Here is a 19,719-nt window from a genome sequence, read left to right on the forward strand (position 1 = left end):
ATATAAAACATATATTTAGTGAACTACAGGTCTCCATAAATGGATTTATGTTGACTGTTTGCAAAGAAGAATGGCGATATGAATTACCTTTAGCATGCAATATTTTTGTCTACTTGCTGCAATATTTGTATTTATTTTGTTATACAAACCACAAACTGCCAAAACGGAAAAATTGTGCTGAACATTTAACATATAAAATAATTCATTTGAAACCAATAAAGCTTGACATAGAAAACTGAAAAGAAATAATTGAAAGATGCCGTATGCTGTGAATACCCATTATCTTTTATTTCCATTGCTAATCAAAAAATAGGACTCACATATTGTTATTTAATATGTGCAAAGAGGCAAAATTCAGGAAACCAAACAGTATTCTGGGCTGATAAGTATATTATAAAGTGATAAATACAGTTAAACTAAATAAGAAATTCACTTCACAGCCAGTAACAAAGATCACAAGGGTATTGTAGTTCTCAGACCAAGTAGATCAACAAGATGATAGGCAGAACAGGATAAATTCAGTTTGTGACATAATTTAATTAACTTTATTTTGCAATTAAAATAAGAATTGTGTATTTAACTGTACAATTTAATTTACAGCATAGGTTGTATATAATCCTTACATTGATTTATGTCACTAATTTTGAGCAATGTACTACTTTTTTTGGGTTTCAAGATATATACACCTATTTAAATTACACACAATAGAATACAAGTTATCTTTAAAGATATAATGAAACATGGAGGACTGAAGAGAGTGGTCATCAATACAAGATATTTGTGTTCATTATAGCGATATAACACAGTACTTCAGAGATAGTCAATAGAAAAAAACATCTTCTCCAGGTACTGTGTAAGTGCACAGGATGCTGCCAACCACTGGCTAGAAAAACTGCTTCTTGAAATGTTGCACATACTCAGTGGATTGAACCAACTGGCAACCCAAGAGGAGTTTGATGATTGTATATTTTCCCATATACCATCAAGAAACAAAACTTTGCACAAAAAAGCATTTCTTTAGAAAAAGGCATTTTGTAAAAATTTCTTGTACATTCTATAGACAACCTTGGCTTATTATACAAACTGACAGTCACACGTTGCACAAATCTTACATTTAACTCATAGTTTTAATGTAATGATATATTGGTTATATGTTACAGCTGTTTTTAATTTAACTGTCGATAATAATTTGTTTCCTTTAAAGACCAATTTTCTCCAGGGCTTTAGTGACTACCTACAAAAAATTTCAGTCAGTAAGTTGATTAATTAGAGTTTCAGTAACTTGTTGTGAGCTATGTTCTTAATAATGCACTCTTGTAGTTGTTGTAATCTATAGAATCCAGTGTCTGTGTATGTAGGGTGTAAGTTATTTTTCTGCATTGAAATTGACTTTTCAGAGTGGGTGATATTTACTATCAACTAAGAAAAGTTAATACAGCCACGTGACTATTTTTTTCTCGTCACAGTAGAAGTATGTTTTGAAAAATGAAGTGAATCACGATACAAAACGCATAGCTGCTATTCAGTGGTAAATGCATGAGAATAAATTGACAGAGTCATGACAAGAATCATGAGTGATATTACCAGAAGTGAATCTGCACCAAATTAATGAATGAAGTAAACGTATTTAATATGTCATTTATCTAGGCTCACTTGCGTTATCTATTGAGTTTTGTCAGCTCAGAATGAGTAATCATTCTGCACTAGTGTGTTTCAGTGTGGTAATGCGTGAACCTTGCCCATGCGTGCTACTTGGCGACACACTGTAACTGAAGTCCTCTCAGCTGAGTACAGTTTTTCTTGGTGATTGACTTCGTGGGACAGAATCAACAGCACAAATTCCTTCAGCAGTAGGATCGCGTTTTCCTCTCTTCCTCCACCATCATCAACACTATTTTCGGCTACTGTTTCTTAGTGTTTGCCACAGAATATTATCACACTTTCAGTACATAGAAAAATTGAGTCTTCAGTGCTTCATTCCATGTAATGTTCCCGAAAACTTTTAGTGGAGAAGTCTATGTAGCTCGAGCTGCCCTTTGTCAGCGGATGACGGAAATGATGCTATTACCAGCTCTCCACGCGATGCTAGCCAGTAACAGGAATATCAGTGTGTTTACTGCTCTGTGTAACCACAGCAACCTAAGAACAAAAACAAAATTTTCTCTGAGAAATAACAACATTAATTATTCAGTCATAGATCCAAATGTAAATTAAGAATTACGTTACAGAAACAGTTGGAAAGGCTATTTTGGCGACATTAAACTTTATAGAACCACATTTCATGGAACCAGCAGATGGAAGAATAAAAATAGCTCCCAAGAAAATAGTTCAAGTTTGTACAGCTACAGACCCATAGCACTCTGTCGTACAGATGATAAAACCCCATGTTCAGATGCGTTCAGTTTGTAAAAATGTCTACTATACAGAAGTGAGTCGTATTTTGTACTTTAAAAATTAATGTTTGCAAATTTTGAACATGACAATTACTTATGGCAGTGTATCACAATCTATGCGTTAGGTGAGAACTTTAAACGTTTTGAATTTGGAGTAGTATCGTTGCATATTGTACTAAATGACATCGTAATGTCGTTTCAAGGGCAGCTCGTTCTGTATTATCGCGAAATAAGGGAGAGAGTGCCACGAATATGATACACGAACCGGGGTGGCAGTCATTAAAACAAAGGCTTTTTTCCCTGCAGCAGAATCTTCTCATGAAATTTAAATCACCAACTTTCTCCTCAGAGTGTGAAAACATTTTGTTGGCGCCCACCTATATGGGCGAAAATGATCATCAAAATAAAATAAGAGAAACCAAAATTCACGTGCTAGGATTTAGTGTTGTTTTTCCCGCGCGCTATTCGAGAGTGGAACGGTTGAGAAGTAGCTTAAAGCTGGTTCGATGAACCCTGTGCCAGGCACTTAACTGCGAATTTCAGAGTAATCACGTAAATGTATATGTAGATGTAGAGACAGTAAATGGTTACGTTACTACTACGTTGCTTATAAACAGAGCGAGCTGTTAAGGACATGCTTTCGGGTGCCCTGTCGACTTGTCTTCGTTTTATTCACAATACTAGCTGACAAACTCGGCCTGACCCGTGTATACATTTTGCCACTTCTCTATTAGAAACGAAAACAGAACAAAAGTGAATTTTCTTTGTAACGTAATATCGAATAACTTTCATTTCCGTGTTTTCGCGAAAAAACCTTTGAAAATAGGAAACAGTTTCTGTATGCGGGGAGCAACTGCCTCAAGTGTCTCCAATGCTATTTTGTAAGCGTCTCTATGGCAACACCTCATCATAGCTCTATAGTCAGCTATGTTCTCGCCTATAGCCGTTTGCGCTTCGCATTGAAAGCTGGCGAATGTTCTACCAGGTTCAGGAGTTTCCATAAGTTGACTTGACTGTAGGGGTGTCTTAATGTTAAAGAATAAATGTATTGAAATTTCATGCATGATGCGGCATTTTTTCACGCATTTCAGTGTCTGTGACCTCATATCTATTGAACTATGTGTCGTACTATGATATATTTGTGTACGTATATTCAGCGGAATATGCAGATACTGGCTGCGAAACACGTTGCGAATAGAGTTGATAGCACAGATGTAGTAAATTTAATCGTTATGTGTGATGCAACATATCTCCTGACTATGAGTCAGCAGTTGATGGCTAAAGTGTCACAGTTACGAAAAACACAGGCCAACGATGGAAAAACTTTCTTGCTGAAATCCAAATATGATGCTTAAAAACTGTATCACCCACCATTTCTTCACATTTTACAGTTAAATTTATTAAATTAAGCGATTTTTAAAGAATTTAACAGCTTTTATATAGTTAAAATGATTTAAAAAGGAGGTGTAATGAATGTAGATGACGTTGGAAGCACTGCTGTAAAACATTTGCTGGCAAAAAAGTTCGATTCTATTTTTGTGTTAACAGATGGTGTTTTGTTTACTGTCAACCTAACCTCACTTTCCCATTTCCTGTGCATATTCTCAGTACAATGTCTAATCGTGGTTGTAAAAACTCTGCTGACAGTTTTTGCTATATTTGTGGTGAATTTGTGATTAAAAAACACCAAAGAAACATTACAGACTTTGTGAAAAAGGTTTATCTACCATACTTTGTATCTAAACTTCGTGATTAAGATAAATCTTGAGCGCCACATAAGGTAAGAGCTGAGAAAATGGTCCAAAAAGGAGAAAAAAGGCCTTTAGATTTGCTGTTCCTATGATATGGAGCGAGCCAAGAAACCATTCCGATGATTTCTCCTTTTGCACTGTTGATTTTACTGGTCATAATTCGAAAAACAAGACGGTAATAAGCTACCCTAACCTTCCCTCCGCCATCTGACCAGTAGGGCAAGGTGTAGATTTGCCGGTTCCTGAACCACCAGATGGTTTCAATTCGATTCCAACAGAAGTATTTTCTGATGTGAAATCTGATTTAGAAGAACCAGATGATGAAGAATTCGATTGTAATGGAGAAAGTCTAGAGTCAAAACTGTATACTCAGATCGAGCTTAACGATTTGGTTAGGGATCTGGGCTTAACAAAAGAAAAAGCTGAATTGCTTGGCACTAGATTAAAAGAAAAGAACTTATGGGCAGTTGAAACGAGCATATACATATATAGAAAGACGGGGAGCAGCAATTTTCCAAGTTTTTTCAACAAGAAGGTGATATAGTATACTGCTCGGACATTCCCTGTCTGATGAATGAGTTTGGTATTAAAAACAAAAAGGAAGACTGGAGGCTGTTTATTGATTCATCCAAAATTAGTGATGGAAAAATGCTACCAAGGCCGCTGGAACACCAACATGATGGAGGACTAGTGTTGGTCACTTCACCAAGAAGTTCAGCAAGTGACTCATCGTACAAAAAGCTACACAAGAAGCTTCAAAGGTAAAAGAGAAAGAAAACACAAACCAATTCCAGCTGACAAGTGAAACCTCTATTAACGCATATCATTGTTTTAAATGGCTCACTGTAAATACAAACCATGCTTATGTTGCAACAAAACGTTTCATTAATTTCTCCGTTTACCGTATAGCATAGGTTTTTTCACTACTGTATATAATAAAAAGCCTCTCAGCCTCTTCAGCCACAGCCTACGTATATTTATAAGATAATTGAAACACGTAGGAAGGAAGACAACAAATGGTGTTTTTTTGAAAACACGTGATCGGCAATATTTACGATTCCTACATGAAATGGCTAACAATAAATAGATTTTTTTTAATGTTACAGTCGTGGAAAATATCGATGATTTTCAAAACTTCGTTGATGATTTTATATTCAGGTAAAATATACAGTAGTTACTGGTGATAATGTGAATAATGCTATACATGAAAATAATACACGAAAATGATGATGATCGTGACGAAGGTGGAATGATGAGTATATGACTATGGGGACTTCCAGAACCGCAGGGAGCAACTAAAAGTGAGCAAGGGGGAGGTAGAAAACGGAAGGAAGGCGTAAGGTGGAGGACTGCGACTATGGATGGGAAGTGGGGTATACCTCGGGGTGGATTTCATCGCTGGAGAGTTGGAGTCGTTGATATTCCGGCGTGATATGATAGATACGACACGTAGGCGGATGGAAGGTGGATTATGGATGTAGTGGCGAAGCAGAGTACATGCATTGGTGATTAGTGGATGGGACACTGGTGCTGCGACTGAGTTTCGAGGTTTATGTAATGGATTAGAAGGTGCTCTAGGAAGAGAGGAAGGTTTGGCAAGTGAAGGAGTTGATACAGGATGCAAGGTGAGGAAGGTAGGTGGATGCAGAAGGCGAGGCGAAGCGCGTGTCTTCCCAGGATTTCAAGGTACCTATAGAACTTAAGAGGGCGGAGATCCAAGCAACGGGGAGATATAGGAAGATGGGGTGGAAGAGGAATTTATAGGTGAGTATATTGATAGAAAGATGTAGACCTGTTATTAGTTTTAGTCAGTTTCGAGCTTTGTGCTACATGGTAAGGAGGTGTTGCATTCCATGTTTGTTTTCTGTTGAGGGTTAGTTCTAAACACTTTATGGCGTTGTTCAGAGGGACGGGTTGGTTCTTGATGGAGAGACGGAGATATCCACGACGGAAACGAAACGTGATGCGGCCAAAGATAGTAGCTTGGCTATTCTGTGGATTTACTTGAAGTTGACACATGTTCCAGCTTCCAACCAGGAAATTCAACTGGCGGTGGAGGGAGGCATTGGAGAGTTGGAGGGTGTAGTGAATGGTGACGTGGGCGGTGTCGTCAGCATGTTGTAGGAAGTATGTGGGGAATGGTGGTTTGGGAATGTCTGCAGTGTAGAGGATGTAAAAGATGGGCCACAGGACAGGGCTTTGAGGCACACCTTTCTAGTTAATGCTATAACAGTCTGGCATCAGCGATATAGGTTTTCTGTCATAGTTTTAGATATAGAGTGACAATTATTGAACTATATGAAATAAAGTCATCATAACTTGTGTACAGTTAGGGTTAGGACGTTAAAACTGCACGTTTGGCCACAGGGCATGAAGGGAATTAGCATGCACATGCATGGTTTGGTTTAGCGGTGAAGCCCACGTTCATTTGGATGGGTTCGTCAATAAGCAAAATTGGCATATTTGGGGGACTGAGAATCCACATTTCGCGATCGAGAATTCTCTTCACCATCAGCGGGTGATTGCTTGGTGTACAATGTCCAGTCACGGAATAATCGGTGCGATATTCCTTAATGGCACAGTGACTACCGAACGGTATGTGAAGGTTTTGTAAGACGTGGTCTCCTGACCTTCATTCCTTACATATTCTGCCCTCACAATCATATTCCGTACATCAAGACGCCTCATTGGAACCCAAACTCGATAAGATAAAGTCAGTGTTGTATGAATTCATGTAAACGATACGCAAATAACAAGTAAGCGCACCGTGGTTGAAATACTCGAGGCTGGCATACACACATACATTCCAGACACGACAGTCACAGGAGCTTTTAGTTCGAGAGAGGCAGACCACACGCGGGGAGGTCGATCCCTTCAGAGGACGAGTCAACCTCGGCCACCCGTGGAGCGGACAGCGTTTGCCCGAGTGAAAGGGGAGAATGACCCCGTGTTTGGCTTAAAAACAAATTCCGCTACATTGTGTGGGAGTGCCCAGCCTACGCATTCTTTACAAACATAGCACGCAGTTTCAGAGGTTTTCACAGAGAGACAGCAAACGCCAAACGCCGATGCTACAGATTTCCAGATTGGTCGCCATAAATGAAACGTCATTCTCCCATTTTAGAAGAGCAGTGCTGACTGGCAGAAGATATTCCTGACGCCTTGAGCTGTAGGAGTAAAGGAAGAGACTGGAAGATATACCCCTTCACGTCTGGTGTGGAGAGGGGCCATTCCGAGAGCGAGAACAAAAAATGGTTCAAATGCCTTTGAGCACTATGGGACTTAACATCCATGGTCATCAGTCCCCTAGAACTTAGAACTACTTAAACCTAACTAACCTATGGACATCACACAACACCCAGTCATCACGAGGCAGAGAAAATCCCTGACCCCGCTGGGAATCGAACCCGGGAACCCGGGCGCGGGAAGCGTGAACGCTACCACACGACCACGAGCTGTGGACAGAGCGAGAACACGTAACGAGAGCGTGTGCACTCGTATGTGTACTCAAAGAGCGAGAAACAAGTGTATCCTCAGTACTGCACTGGGAGAGCACCTCTGTCAAGAGCGAATCGGAGTGTGACTCTATATTGATTCCTTGCGATTAAGTGTTGTTCACTGTGTTGGCCGCCACACTTATTGTGCGGTGTGAATGGACACAGCTATAGTTAAACGCCTGAGAGCGAATTTTTAAGTGGCATCGTGGTGGACTGGTTATCTGATCGGTGTACCACGCCAATAGTTAGACTAGGGGCGAATAGGAGTCCTTGACTTCATCAAGGCGTAGGGAGAGTTTGATTGGCAAAGGTCAATCCAGACAGAACGAGAGTTATCTTATTTGTCAGCAGCTTATGGTATTGTATGCTACAGGTCTTGCGAGGCCCATATTTCCTCCACAACAGTACACTTCACTGCATTTCACACGTGACAGCCTCGACCATACGTAGCGACATTCTAACGGATAATTATTCAAGTTGAATAGGCGTGGCTCTCAGCCATTCTGCCAAGTCAATAACAATCTTAAACTCTGTATAGAAATTTCATTAGCGAATCCTATCCTTGAGAGGTTACTTCACATTCCGAAAAAAGCCAGGATATAACTTATTCAATTCATGACTAAAAGTGCCATTGTGATTTCTCTGAATTTTTGCAAAAAAAAAATTGTTAGTTTCTTGTTTTTCTTACACTAACTAGCACTACTCCAGTACCCAAGTATCCCACTATTTACGTAAGGTATTTTGTGAATTTTTGTGTCATTTCCTTACAGCGGACGACTCCAGAAGATATTTATTGCTGAAAGTTTTTCAGGCAGTTCTCTTTAAAACTTTAGGAGCATCTGTCTAACTTCTGTAGTAGTGTGTGGGTGGAAATTGCATCTTGCTGGAGCCACAGGGTAAAGGGTACATCTCAGATTAATCCGTTGCGCAGAATGACAGAGTGATACCCACACGCTCACAGTTTTGGAAGATGATTTTGTCCCCATTACCCAAAGTGACCCTGATTTTGACGATATGTGGTTCATGCAAGACGGGAATGAACCCCAACGAAGCAGGATAGTGTTTGATATCCTGGAGGAGGATTCTGGGGCCCGCATTCCGGCTCTGGGGTAGCCAGAGGCCACTGGCATGGGGCTCCATTGGCCGCCATATTCTCCGAATCTGAACACATACGACTCCTTTTTGTGGGACTATATTAAAGGCAAGGTGTACAGCAATAATCCCAAAACATTTGATGAGCTGAAAACAGCCATTCAGAAGGTCATCGACAGGATCGATGTTCCGACACTCAGCGGGTCATGCAGAATTTCGATATTCGTCTACGCCACATCATCGCCAATCATGGCAGGCATATCTAACAAGTTATAGCCTAAATACGAATATCTGTAGTGACGAAACTTCCTGTCGGATTAAAACTGTGTGCCGGACCTAGACTCGAACTCGGGACCTTTCCCTTTCGCGGGTAAGCACTCTACCAACTGAGCTACCCAAGTACGAGTTGGTAGAGCACTTGCCCGCGAAAGGCAAAGGACACGAGTTCGAGTCTCGGTCCGGCACACAGCTTTAATCTGCCAGGAAGTTTCGTATCAGCGCACACTCCGCTGCAGAGTGAAAATCTCATTCTAGTATCTGTAGTGACGTTTACATGTTGAATAAAGTTTCAGCCCGCCGAAGTTTGTAACTAATTTATGTTTTTTTTCATAGAGTTCAATAATTGTCACCCTGTAACGTTATTGGGAAGAGTGGTCGGTCAGTAAAGTAGTATTAGTAAAAAACATTCTCCATCGCAAAGCCATTTATTAAAATATGACTGTCGGCCATCTTCAGGTAATGCATCATCAGGCTGGCAATGATGAAGTGTGGAACAGTTGTGCTGAGCCCAGGCACAAAAACGAGAATGTTTGCTACTGGGGTGTTCCAAGGGGTCATTATCGTCAGCTGGATGGTGCATTTTCTGAAGATGGCCTGCTACTGAAGGCCGAAACCGGTCATACTTTAATAAATGCTTTTTCTACAAGTTTTAGTGTAATTTTGCACATCAGATCGAGGACCGTTCCTGAGGATGGGAACAGTGAAACACTCGCACTGTAGCGCGAGCTGACCTCCTCCAGCGCCTCCTGGCGGCGGGCACCGTGTCCATCTCGTCCTTGAGCAGCAGGCGGCGCGCGCCGCGCACGTAGTGGTAGAAGTACTCGTCCCAGTCGAAGCCGCGCATGTCGAACGGCAGCAGCTTGCGGTCCTCGCTCGACAGGCGCGCCCACAGCGCCTTCGTCTGCGAGTTGTCGAAGTCCCAGTGGTGCGTCGCGAACGGCGCGCACACGTCGATGAAGCGGTGGATCTTGCGGTAGCCTCGCATCAGCCTGTTGTCGGGGAAAAACACAGGGGCTATGTACACTACTGTCCATAAAAATTGCTACACCAAGAAGAAATGCAGATGATAAACGGGTATTCATTGGACAAATATACACTCCTGGAAATTGAAATAAGAACATCGTGAATTCATTGTCCCAGGAAGGGGAAACTTTATTGACACATTCCTGGGGTCAGATACATCACATGATCACACTGACAGAACCACAGGCACATAGACACAGGCAACAGAGCATGCACAATGTCGGCACTAGTACAGTGTATATCCACCTTTCGCAGCAATGCAGGCTGCTATTCTCCCATGGAGACGATCGTAGAGATGCTGGATGTAGTCCTGTGGAACGGCTTGCCATGCCATTTCCACCTCGCGCCTCAGTTGGACCAGCGTTCGTGCTGGACGTGCAGACCGCGTGAGACGATGCTTCATCCAGTCCCAAACATGCTCAATGGGGGACAGATCTGGAGATCTTGCTGGCCAGGGTAGTTGACTTACAACTTCTAGAGCGCGTTGGGTGGCACGGGATACATGAGGACGTGCACTGTCCTGTTGGAACAGCAAGTTCCCTTGCCGGTCTAGGAATGGTAGAACGATGGGTTCGATGACGGTTTGGATGTACCGTGCACTATTCAGTGTCCCCTCGACGATCACCAGTGGTGTACGGCCAGTGTAGGAGATCGCTCCCCACACCATGATGCCGGGTGTTGGCCCTGTGTGCCTCGGTCGTATGCAGTCCTGATTGTGGCGCTCACCTGCACGGCGCCAAACACGCATACGACCATCATTGGCACCAAGGCAGAAGCGACTCTCATCGCTGAAGACGACACGTCTCCATTCGTCCCTCCATTCACGCCTGTCGCGACACCACTGGAGGCGGGCTGCACGATGTTGGGGCGTGAGCGGAAGACGGCCTAACGGTGTGGGGGACCGTAGCCCAGCTTCATGGAGACGGTTGCGAATGGTCCTCGCCGATACCCCAGGAGCAACAGTGTCCCTAATTTGCTGGGAAGTGGCGGTGCGGTCCCCTACGGCACTGTCTAGGATCCTACGGTCTTGGCGTGCATCCGTGCGTCGCTGCGGTCCGGTCCCAGGTCGACGGGCACGTGCACCTTCCGCCGACCACTGGCGACAACATCGATGTACTGTGGAGACCTCACGCCCCACGTGTTGAGCAATTCGGCGGTACGTCCACCCGGCCTCCCGCATGCCCACTATACGCCCTCGCTCAAAGTCCGTCAACTGCACATACGGTTCACGTCCACGCTGTCGCGGCATGCTACCAGTGTTAAAGACTGCGATGGAGCTCCGTATGCCACGGCAAAGTGGCTGAGACTGACGGTGGCGGTGCACAAATGCTGCGCAGCTAGCGCCATTCGACGGCCAACACCGCGGTTCCTGGTGTGTCCGCTGTGCCGTGCGTGTGATCATTGCTTGTACAGCCCTCTCGCAGTGTCCGGAGCAAGTACGGTGGGTCTGACACACCGGTGTCAATGTGTTCTTTTTTCCATTTCCAGGAGTGTATTATACAAGAACTGACATGTGACTACATTTTCACGCAATTTGGGTGCATAGATCCTGATGAATCAGTACCCAGAACAACCACCTCTGGCCATAATAACGGCCTTGATACGCCTGGGCATTGAGTCAAACAGAGCTTGGATGGCGTGTGAAGGTACAGCTGCCCATGCAGCTTCAACACGATACCATAGTTCATCAAGAGCAGTGACTGGCGTATTGTGACGAGCCAGTTGCTCGGCCACCATTGACCACACGTTTTCAATTGGTGAGAGATCTGGAGAATGTGCTGGCCAGGGCAGCAGTCGAACATTTTCTGTATCCAGAAAGCCCCGTACAGGACCTGCAACATGCGGTCGTGCATTATCCTGCTGAAATGTGGGGTTTCGCAGGCATCGAATGAAGGGTAGAGCCACGGGACGTAACACATCTGAAATGTCACGTCCAGTGTTCAAAGTGCCGTCAATGCGAACGAGAGGTGACCGAGACGTGTAACCAATGGCACCCCATACCATCACGCCGGGTGATACGCCAGTATGGCGATGACGAATACACGCTTACAATGTGCGTTCACCGCGATGTGGCCAAACACGGATGCGACCATCATGATGCTGTAAATAGAACCTGGATTCACCCGAAAAAATGACGTTTTGCGATTCGTGCACCCAGGTTCGTCGTTGAGTACACCATCGCAGGCGCTCCTGTCTGTGATGCAGCGTCAAGGGTAACCCCAGCCATGGTCTCAGAGCTGACAGTCCATGCTGCTGCAAATGTCGTGGAACTGTTCGTGCAGATGGTTGTTGTCTTGCAAACGTCCCTATCTGTCGACTCAGGGATCGAGACGTGGCTGCACGATCCGTTACAACCATGCAGATAAGATGCCTGTCATCTCGACTGCTAGTGATACGAGGCCGTTGCGATCCAGCACGGCGTTCCGTATTACCCTCCTGAACCCACCGATTCCATATTCTGCTAACAGTCATTGTATCTCGACCAACGCGAGCAGCAATGTCGCGATACGATCAACCGCAATCGTGATAGGCTACAATCCGACCTTTATCAAAGTCGGAAACGTGATGGTACGCATATCTCCTCCTTACACGAGGCATCACAACAACGTTTCACAAGGCAACGCCGGTCAACTGCTGTTTGTGTATGAGAAATCGGTTGAAAACTTTCCTCATGTCAGCACGTTGTAGGTGTCGCCACCGGCGCCAACCTTGTGTGAATGTTCTGAAAAGCTAATCATTTGCATATCACAGCATCTTCTTACTGTCGGTTAAATTTAGCGTCTGTAGTACGTTATCTTTGTGGTGTAGCAATTTTAATGGCCAGTAGTGTATATCATCTTTTTCCTTCCATTGCAATGACTCTATCGTAATCCTTCTCGTAATCTAAAAAAAGGCACAAAACAATTTTTCATTAATTGTTTAACAACATATGTCTATTAGAACACGGCCTTCATTTTCCGATAAACATTTTCGTCCTGTACCATTTTGTGCTATTCATTAAAAATTTTATGGAGGCATTTAATTTGTGGATGATATTCAGCACTGATACTCATGTGGTCTTCAGTCCAAAGACTGGTTTGATGTAGCTTTCCACGCTCCTCTGTTCTCCACAAGCCTTTTTGACCTACGCATAGCTATTGCAGCCGACATCCATTTCAACCTGTTGCTACATGCATGCCTAGTTATCAAAAATTTTTGCTTCCAGCTCTTTCTTCCACTATCAAATTAACTATTCCATGGTACATCAGAATGTATCGTATGTATCGATCCCTGCGCCATATATTTCATTTTCCTCTAATTCGGCCGGCCGAAGTGGCCGTGCGGTTAAAGGCGCTGAAGTCTGGAACCGCAAGACCGCTACGGTCGCAGGTTCGAATCCTGCCTCGGGTATGGATGTTTGTGATGTCCTTAGGTTAGTTAGGTGTAACTAGTTCTAAGTTCTAGGGGACTAATGACCTCAGCAGGTGAGTCCCATAGTGCTCAGAGCCATTTGAACCATTTGAACCTCTAATTCGATTCAGTACCATTTCACGTCAGCATTGTTCTATGGCACCCTATTTCAGAAGGTTCTCTTTTTTGTCTGAGCTTCTTGTCATCCATGTTTACCATCCATATAAGGCTGATCTTCAGATTAACACCTTCAGATAACACTTCACTTAATTCGATGTTAACAATTTCCTCGTCTTCAGAAATAAATTTGTTGCTACAGCCAATTTACATTTTAATAGCGTCTCTACTTCGGCCATCGCCACTTAGTCGTCAACAGAAAACATAACTGCTACTATTAGTGTTTCATTGCATCGTATAAACCCCATATCAGTGTCTGATTTAATTCGACACATTCCACTATCCTTGTTTTAATTTCGTTCATATTCATGTTGTAAACTATTTTCAAGACACTATCAATTTCATTCAGATGATTTTTCAAGTTCTTTACCATGTCTGCCAGAATTACAGTGGCATCGGCAAACCCTAAATTTCAATTCTATTTCTTCTCACTCAACTTTAGTCCCCTTGCCAAATTTCTCCTTGGTTTTCTTTACAGCCTGTACTGATTGAGTAACATCAGGGGTAGGTTGCAATCCCGGTTGATTCTCTTTTCAGCCACTGCTTTCTTTTCATATCCTTCGTCTCTCATAACATCAGTCTGGTTATGTGCAACTGTATATAGTTCTCGTTCCCCTGTATTTTATACCCGCTACCTTCACAGTTTCACAAAGTGTATTCCAACCAAGGTCATCAGAAACTTTCTCGAAGTATACAATGCAATATACAGTGTTATGCCACTATCACATTACTTATTTTTGGCCCCATTCTCTTTTTATATTAATTATGTTAACCACTCTGCGATCATTAAGAAAGTTATTAGACACCAGATGTATACATATTGTATAAAACTCTATCCCAGTTTCAGACTTACGTATTTTATAATTTCGATGTTAATAGTATTTCCAGATGCTTTCCTTTTTCTCAGTTTCTCCAAATATACCACGTTATTGATATCAATAAGCTGAGGACTTCAACTGAGAACTATTTTCACGTGGAGCATACAGGAGATTATGATACTGAGATTCCACTCAGCTGTGCCTGTTTACTGTATCTGCAATCGATTTCTAGGCCTTTGAGGGTTATCTCAGGCATCACTCAATCAATATAAAATAAGTTACAGTTTTCTATGTTGTATTTATAAATGTGTAACCTATATATATAATCCCTACAACCGTAGCGTAGGTCTAAAACTGTTTCAACAGGTCACCTCCTGAAAAAAGCATATTTAATAGGAATACATCAACGACGTGAAACTGGTGGAGACTAGAAATGAATAAGGCAACATTGTAATCCCAGTATTCTAATCAATGAGTTGTATAGATAGAAAGTTAATTCAGAGTGCGTACAACACCTCCCACTGGGGTCTCGCTAACCATACGCAAGAAATAATGTGATTATTAATCGTTAGGGTGTCTTGTTCTTAATTAGGGCTAAAACATCCCGCACATCTTTTGTTTCTTCATCAATGTATCTACTGCAAATACGGTATAGCGTGCTTGAAACATTCTACACACATCAAAAAAAATTTTGCACAACCTCGTTTCCGAGACTTTCGGAACCTGTATAGAAAATTGGAACAGAGATCAACATAAACATCATTTCCGCACTTTTCATTGCTCATGAAAACCACACATTGCATGTTGTACCACCATACAGCGAGACCTTCAGAGGCGGTGGTCCACATTGCTGTACACAACGGTACCTGTAATACCCAGTAACACGTCCTCTTGCATCGACGCATTTCTGTATTCGTCGTGACATACTACCCACAAGTTCATCAAGGCACTGTTGGTCCAGATTGTCCCACACCTCAACGGCGATTTGGCGTAGATCCCTCAGAGTGGTTGGCGGGTCACGTCGTCCATAAATACCTCTTTTCAATCTATCCCAGGCATGTTCGATTGGGTTCATGTCCAGAGAACATGCTGGCCACTCTAGTCGAGCGATGTCGTTATCCTGAATGAGGTCATTCACAAGATGTGCACGACGGCGGCGCGAATTGTCGTCCATGAAGACGAATGCCCCGCCAATACGCTACCGATATGGTTGCACTATCGGTCGGAGGATGGCATTCAGGTATCGTACAGTCGTTACGGCGCCTCCCATGACCACCAGCGGCGTAAGTCGGCACCACATAATGACACCCCGAAACAAGGAACCTCCACTTCGCTGCACTCGCTGGACAGTGTGTCTCTGGCGTTCAGCCTGACCGGGTTGCCTCCAAACACGTCAACGACGATTGTCTGGTTGAAGGCATATGCAACAATCATCGGTGAAGAGAACGTGATGCCAGGTCTGAGCTGTCCATTCGGCATGTTGTTGGGCCCATCTCTACCGCACTGTGTGGTGTCGTGGTCGCGAAGATGGACGAAAAATTGATTCAAATGGCTCTGAGCATTATGGGATTTAACATCTGAGGTCATCAGTCCCCTAGAACTTATAACTACCTAAACTTAACTAACCTAAGGACATCACACACATCCATGCCTGCGAGCGTAGCGGTAGCGCGGTTCCAGTCTGAAGCGCCTAGAGCCACACGGTCACAATGGCCGGCGAAGATGGACGCCATGGACGTCGGGAGTGAAGTTGTGCCTCATACAGCCTACTGCGCACAGTTTGAGTCGTAACACGGCGTCTTGTGACTGCACGAAAAGCATTATTCAACATGATGGCTTTGCTGTCAGTGTTCCTTCGAGCCATAATTTGTAGGTAGTGGTTCATCCACTGCAGTAGTAGCCCTTGGGCGGCCTGAGCGAGGCATGTCATTGACAGTTCCTGTCTCTCTGTGTCTCCTCCATGTCCGAACAACACCGCTTCGGTTCACTCCTAGACGCCTGGACACTTCCCTTGTTGACAGCCCTTCCTGGCACAAAGTAACAATGCGGACGCGATTGAACCGCGGTATTGACCGTCTAGGCATGGTTGAACTACAGACAACACTAGCTGTCTACCTCCTTCGTGGTGGAATGGCTGGAACTGATCGTCTGTCGGACCCCCTCCGTCTAATAGGCGCTGCTCATGCGTGGTTGTTTACATCTTTGAGCGGGTTTAGCGACATCTTTGAGCAGTCAAAGGGACTGTGTCTGTGATACAATATCCACAGCCAACGTCTACTTCAAGGAGTTCTGGGAACCAGGGTGATGCAATACTTTTTTTGATTTGTGTACTTTCATCGAACGACGTATTTCGTTAGCTTCCAATGCCGTTCACACAATTAATTTGACAAGAGTAACATGTATTGCTGTGTGTATAATATTTTCTATGGACAGTATCTGAAAGGAGGATAATGGAATGTAGTGCAACTAAATCAGTTGACGCTCAGGGAATTAGATTAGGAAACGAGGCACTTAAACTAGTAGATGAATTTTTCTACTTGGGCAGCAAAATAACTAATGATGGCCGACGTAGAGAGGATATAAAATGTAGACTGGCAAAGACAAGAAAAGCGTTTCTGAAGAAGAGAAATTTGCTAACATCAAATATTAATTTAAATGTCAGGAAGTCTGTTCTGAAAGTATTTGTATCGAACGTAGCCATGTCTACAAGTGAAAGATGTACGATAAACATTTTAGATAAAAGAGAAGCTTTTGAAGTCTGGTGCTACAGAATAATTCTGAATATGAGATTCGTAGATCACGTAACTAATCAGGAGGTAGTGTGCAATATTGGAGGGAAAAGAAATTTGTGGCACACCCTGACTACGAGAAGGGATAGGTTGTTAGGTCCCATTCTGAGACAGCAAGGGATCAAAAATTTAGTACTGACGGTACGTGTGTGGGGTAAAAATACTAGATGGAGGCAAGAGACAAAAACAGTAAGCAGATTCAGAAGGATGTAGGCTATAGTAGTTATTCGAAAACGAAGAGGCTTGCTCAGGATAATGTAGTATGGAGAGCTGCATCAAACCAGTCATAGGACTCAAGTCCAAAACAGCTACAACAACAATATTTTAATTTCCTAAATATCACAGTTTTTGTCGCAGCTCATTCCTTTTGTCTTCCCTGAAAAATAATTATTATACACTGAAACGACAAAGAAACTGATATAGGCATGCATATTCAAATACAGAGATATGTAAACAGGCAGAAGACGGCGCTGCGGTCGGCAACGCCTACATAAGACAACAAGTGTCTGGCGCAGTTGTTAGATCGGTTACAGTTGCTACAATGGCAAGTTGTCAACATTTAAGTGAGTTTGAACGTGGTGTTATAGTCAGAACACGAGCGATGAGACACAGCATCTTCGAGTCAGCGATGAAGTGAGGATTTTTCCAAACGACCATTTCACGAGTGTACCGTGAATATCAGGAATCCGCCAAAACATCAAATCTCCGAAATCGTTGCGGCCGGAAAAAGATCCTACAAGAATGGGACCAACGACGACCGAAGCGAATCATTCACCGTGACAGAAGTTCAACCCTTTCGCAAATTGCTACAGATGTCCATGCTGGGGCATCAAAAAGTGTCCGCGTGCGAACCATTCAACGAAACATCACCGATATTGGCTTTCCGAGCCGAAGACCAAGTTACGTACCCTTGATGATTGCACGACACAAAGCTTTACGCCTCGTTTGGGCCCATCAATACCGACAGTGGACTGTTGATGTCTTGAAACTTGTTTCCTGGTCGGACGAGTCTTGTTTCAAATTGTATCGAGTGAGTGGACGTCTACGGGTATGGAGACATCCTCATAAATCCATGGACCCTGCATGTCAGCAGGGGACTGTTCAAGCTGGTGGAAGCTCGTGTGAGGCGTGCGCAGTTGGAGTGATATGGTACCCTTGATACGTCTAGATACGACTCTGACAGGTGACACGTACGTAAGCATCCTGTCCGATCACCTGAATCGAATTGTGCATAGCGACGGACTTGAGCAATCGCAGCAGGATAATGCGACACTGCAAACGTCCAGAATTCCTACAGAGTGGCTCCAGGAACACTCTTCTGAGATTAAACACTTCCGCTCACCACCGAACTCCTCAGACATGAACATTATTAAGCATATCTCGGATGCCTTGCAACGTGCTGTTCAGAAGAGATCTCCACCCCTCGTACTCTTACGGATTTATGGTCAGCCCTTCAGGATTTATTGTGTCAGTTCTCTCAAGGACTACTTCAGACATTAGTCGAGTCCGTGTCATGTCGTGTTTCGACACTTCTGCGTTCTCGCGGGGGCCCTACACCATGTTAGGCACTTGTACCAGTTTCTTTGGCTCCTCATTCTAATAACCAAAATAATAACAACATAATTATTATTATTATCGTTATCATCATCATCATCATCACCTTTCCCATGGTCGATATTGGAGCTATGCCGTTTATCAGTTAAGTCAAATGGCACAATGTAAGTAACAGATGTATATTAAACGTGAAGGGAGACTTTCTCAGTCATGTTACGCACAAAATGGCCGCGTGCTATCGCTGTGATATGTACGCCATTTTCCGCCGACGAATTTTACATGCTATGAGACGTCGACAGCCTAGCTATTCGGCAACCTACCACACGGTACTGGTCTACAGGTTTCGGTTAAGGGATGTGCACAGCCGCATCCGTAATGGTTTGTAACGTATGTGGCGTTGAATAAGCGATAAAACACAGCATGAGAACACGAGCCTGCGATTTTGATTACCGCTACAAAAGCCTTGGGACCCGGTATCGTTCCTTGTCACTGCTTACAGTTTGAAAAAAATCAATACCAGGTTTGATGGCGGAAGAGCAGATGGGACGAGTCATTCTCATTCTCTCAGTAGCCTTGTCACAAGAGGGAAGAAGAGCATAGCCTTGTCACAAGAGGGAAGAAGAGCAAATAGTTGCAAGATACCCTCTCACCCGTGAGGTCGATTGATCAGCAGTGATCGACTGCACGACTATACAAAAATCAATGGAAATCACAACATTAAAGACACATAACGTATATACACAGGATATTCAATCTCCCAACAATATATTCATGAAGTACACTTTACTGGCAAAGAATTTTGAGGAGATAAATCAGCCTCGCATTCAGACCTCTGAGTGGGTACGGTTCGCAAGGGATTTTCAGAAGGAAGACGAATAGTGCTGGCGCTTTACGTATTGCAGCGCAGAACGTCAGAAGAACGAATTTCGTAGGGAAACTGACGAATCTGAAAAGTG

At 43.5% G+C, this 19,719-nt stretch overlaps 1 protein-coding gene across 3 annotated transcripts in view; it reads right to left on the reverse strand.

Moving 5' to 3' along the window:
• Positions 1-372: 372 nt before the first annotated feature.
• Positions 373-19,719, reverse strand: part of LOC124544836 (fatty acyl-CoA reductase wat-like) — a 240,045-nt gene continuing 220,698 nt past the window's right edge. For all 3 annotated transcript variants that reach the window (XM_047123539.1, XM_047123537.1, XM_047123538.1), the window contains 2 exons: positions 9,744-10,001; positions 373-2,139 (listed from right to left, as the gene is read on the reverse strand). In XM_047123539.1, the coding sequence (XP_046979495.1) occupies positions 2,040-2,139; positions 9,744-10,001 (358 nt within the window). In that variant the 3' untranslated portion in view covers positions 373-2,039. The remainder of the gene's footprint in view (positions 2,140-9,743; positions 10,002-19,719) is intronic.

Source organism: Schistocerca americana, chromosome 8 (genome assembly GCF_021461395.2).
Source record: "Schistocerca americana isolate TAMUIC-IGC-003095 chromosome 8, iqSchAmer2.1, whole genome shotgun sequence".
NCBI classification, from domain to species: Eukaryota; Metazoa; Arthropoda; class Insecta; order Orthoptera; family Acrididae; genus Schistocerca; species Schistocerca americana.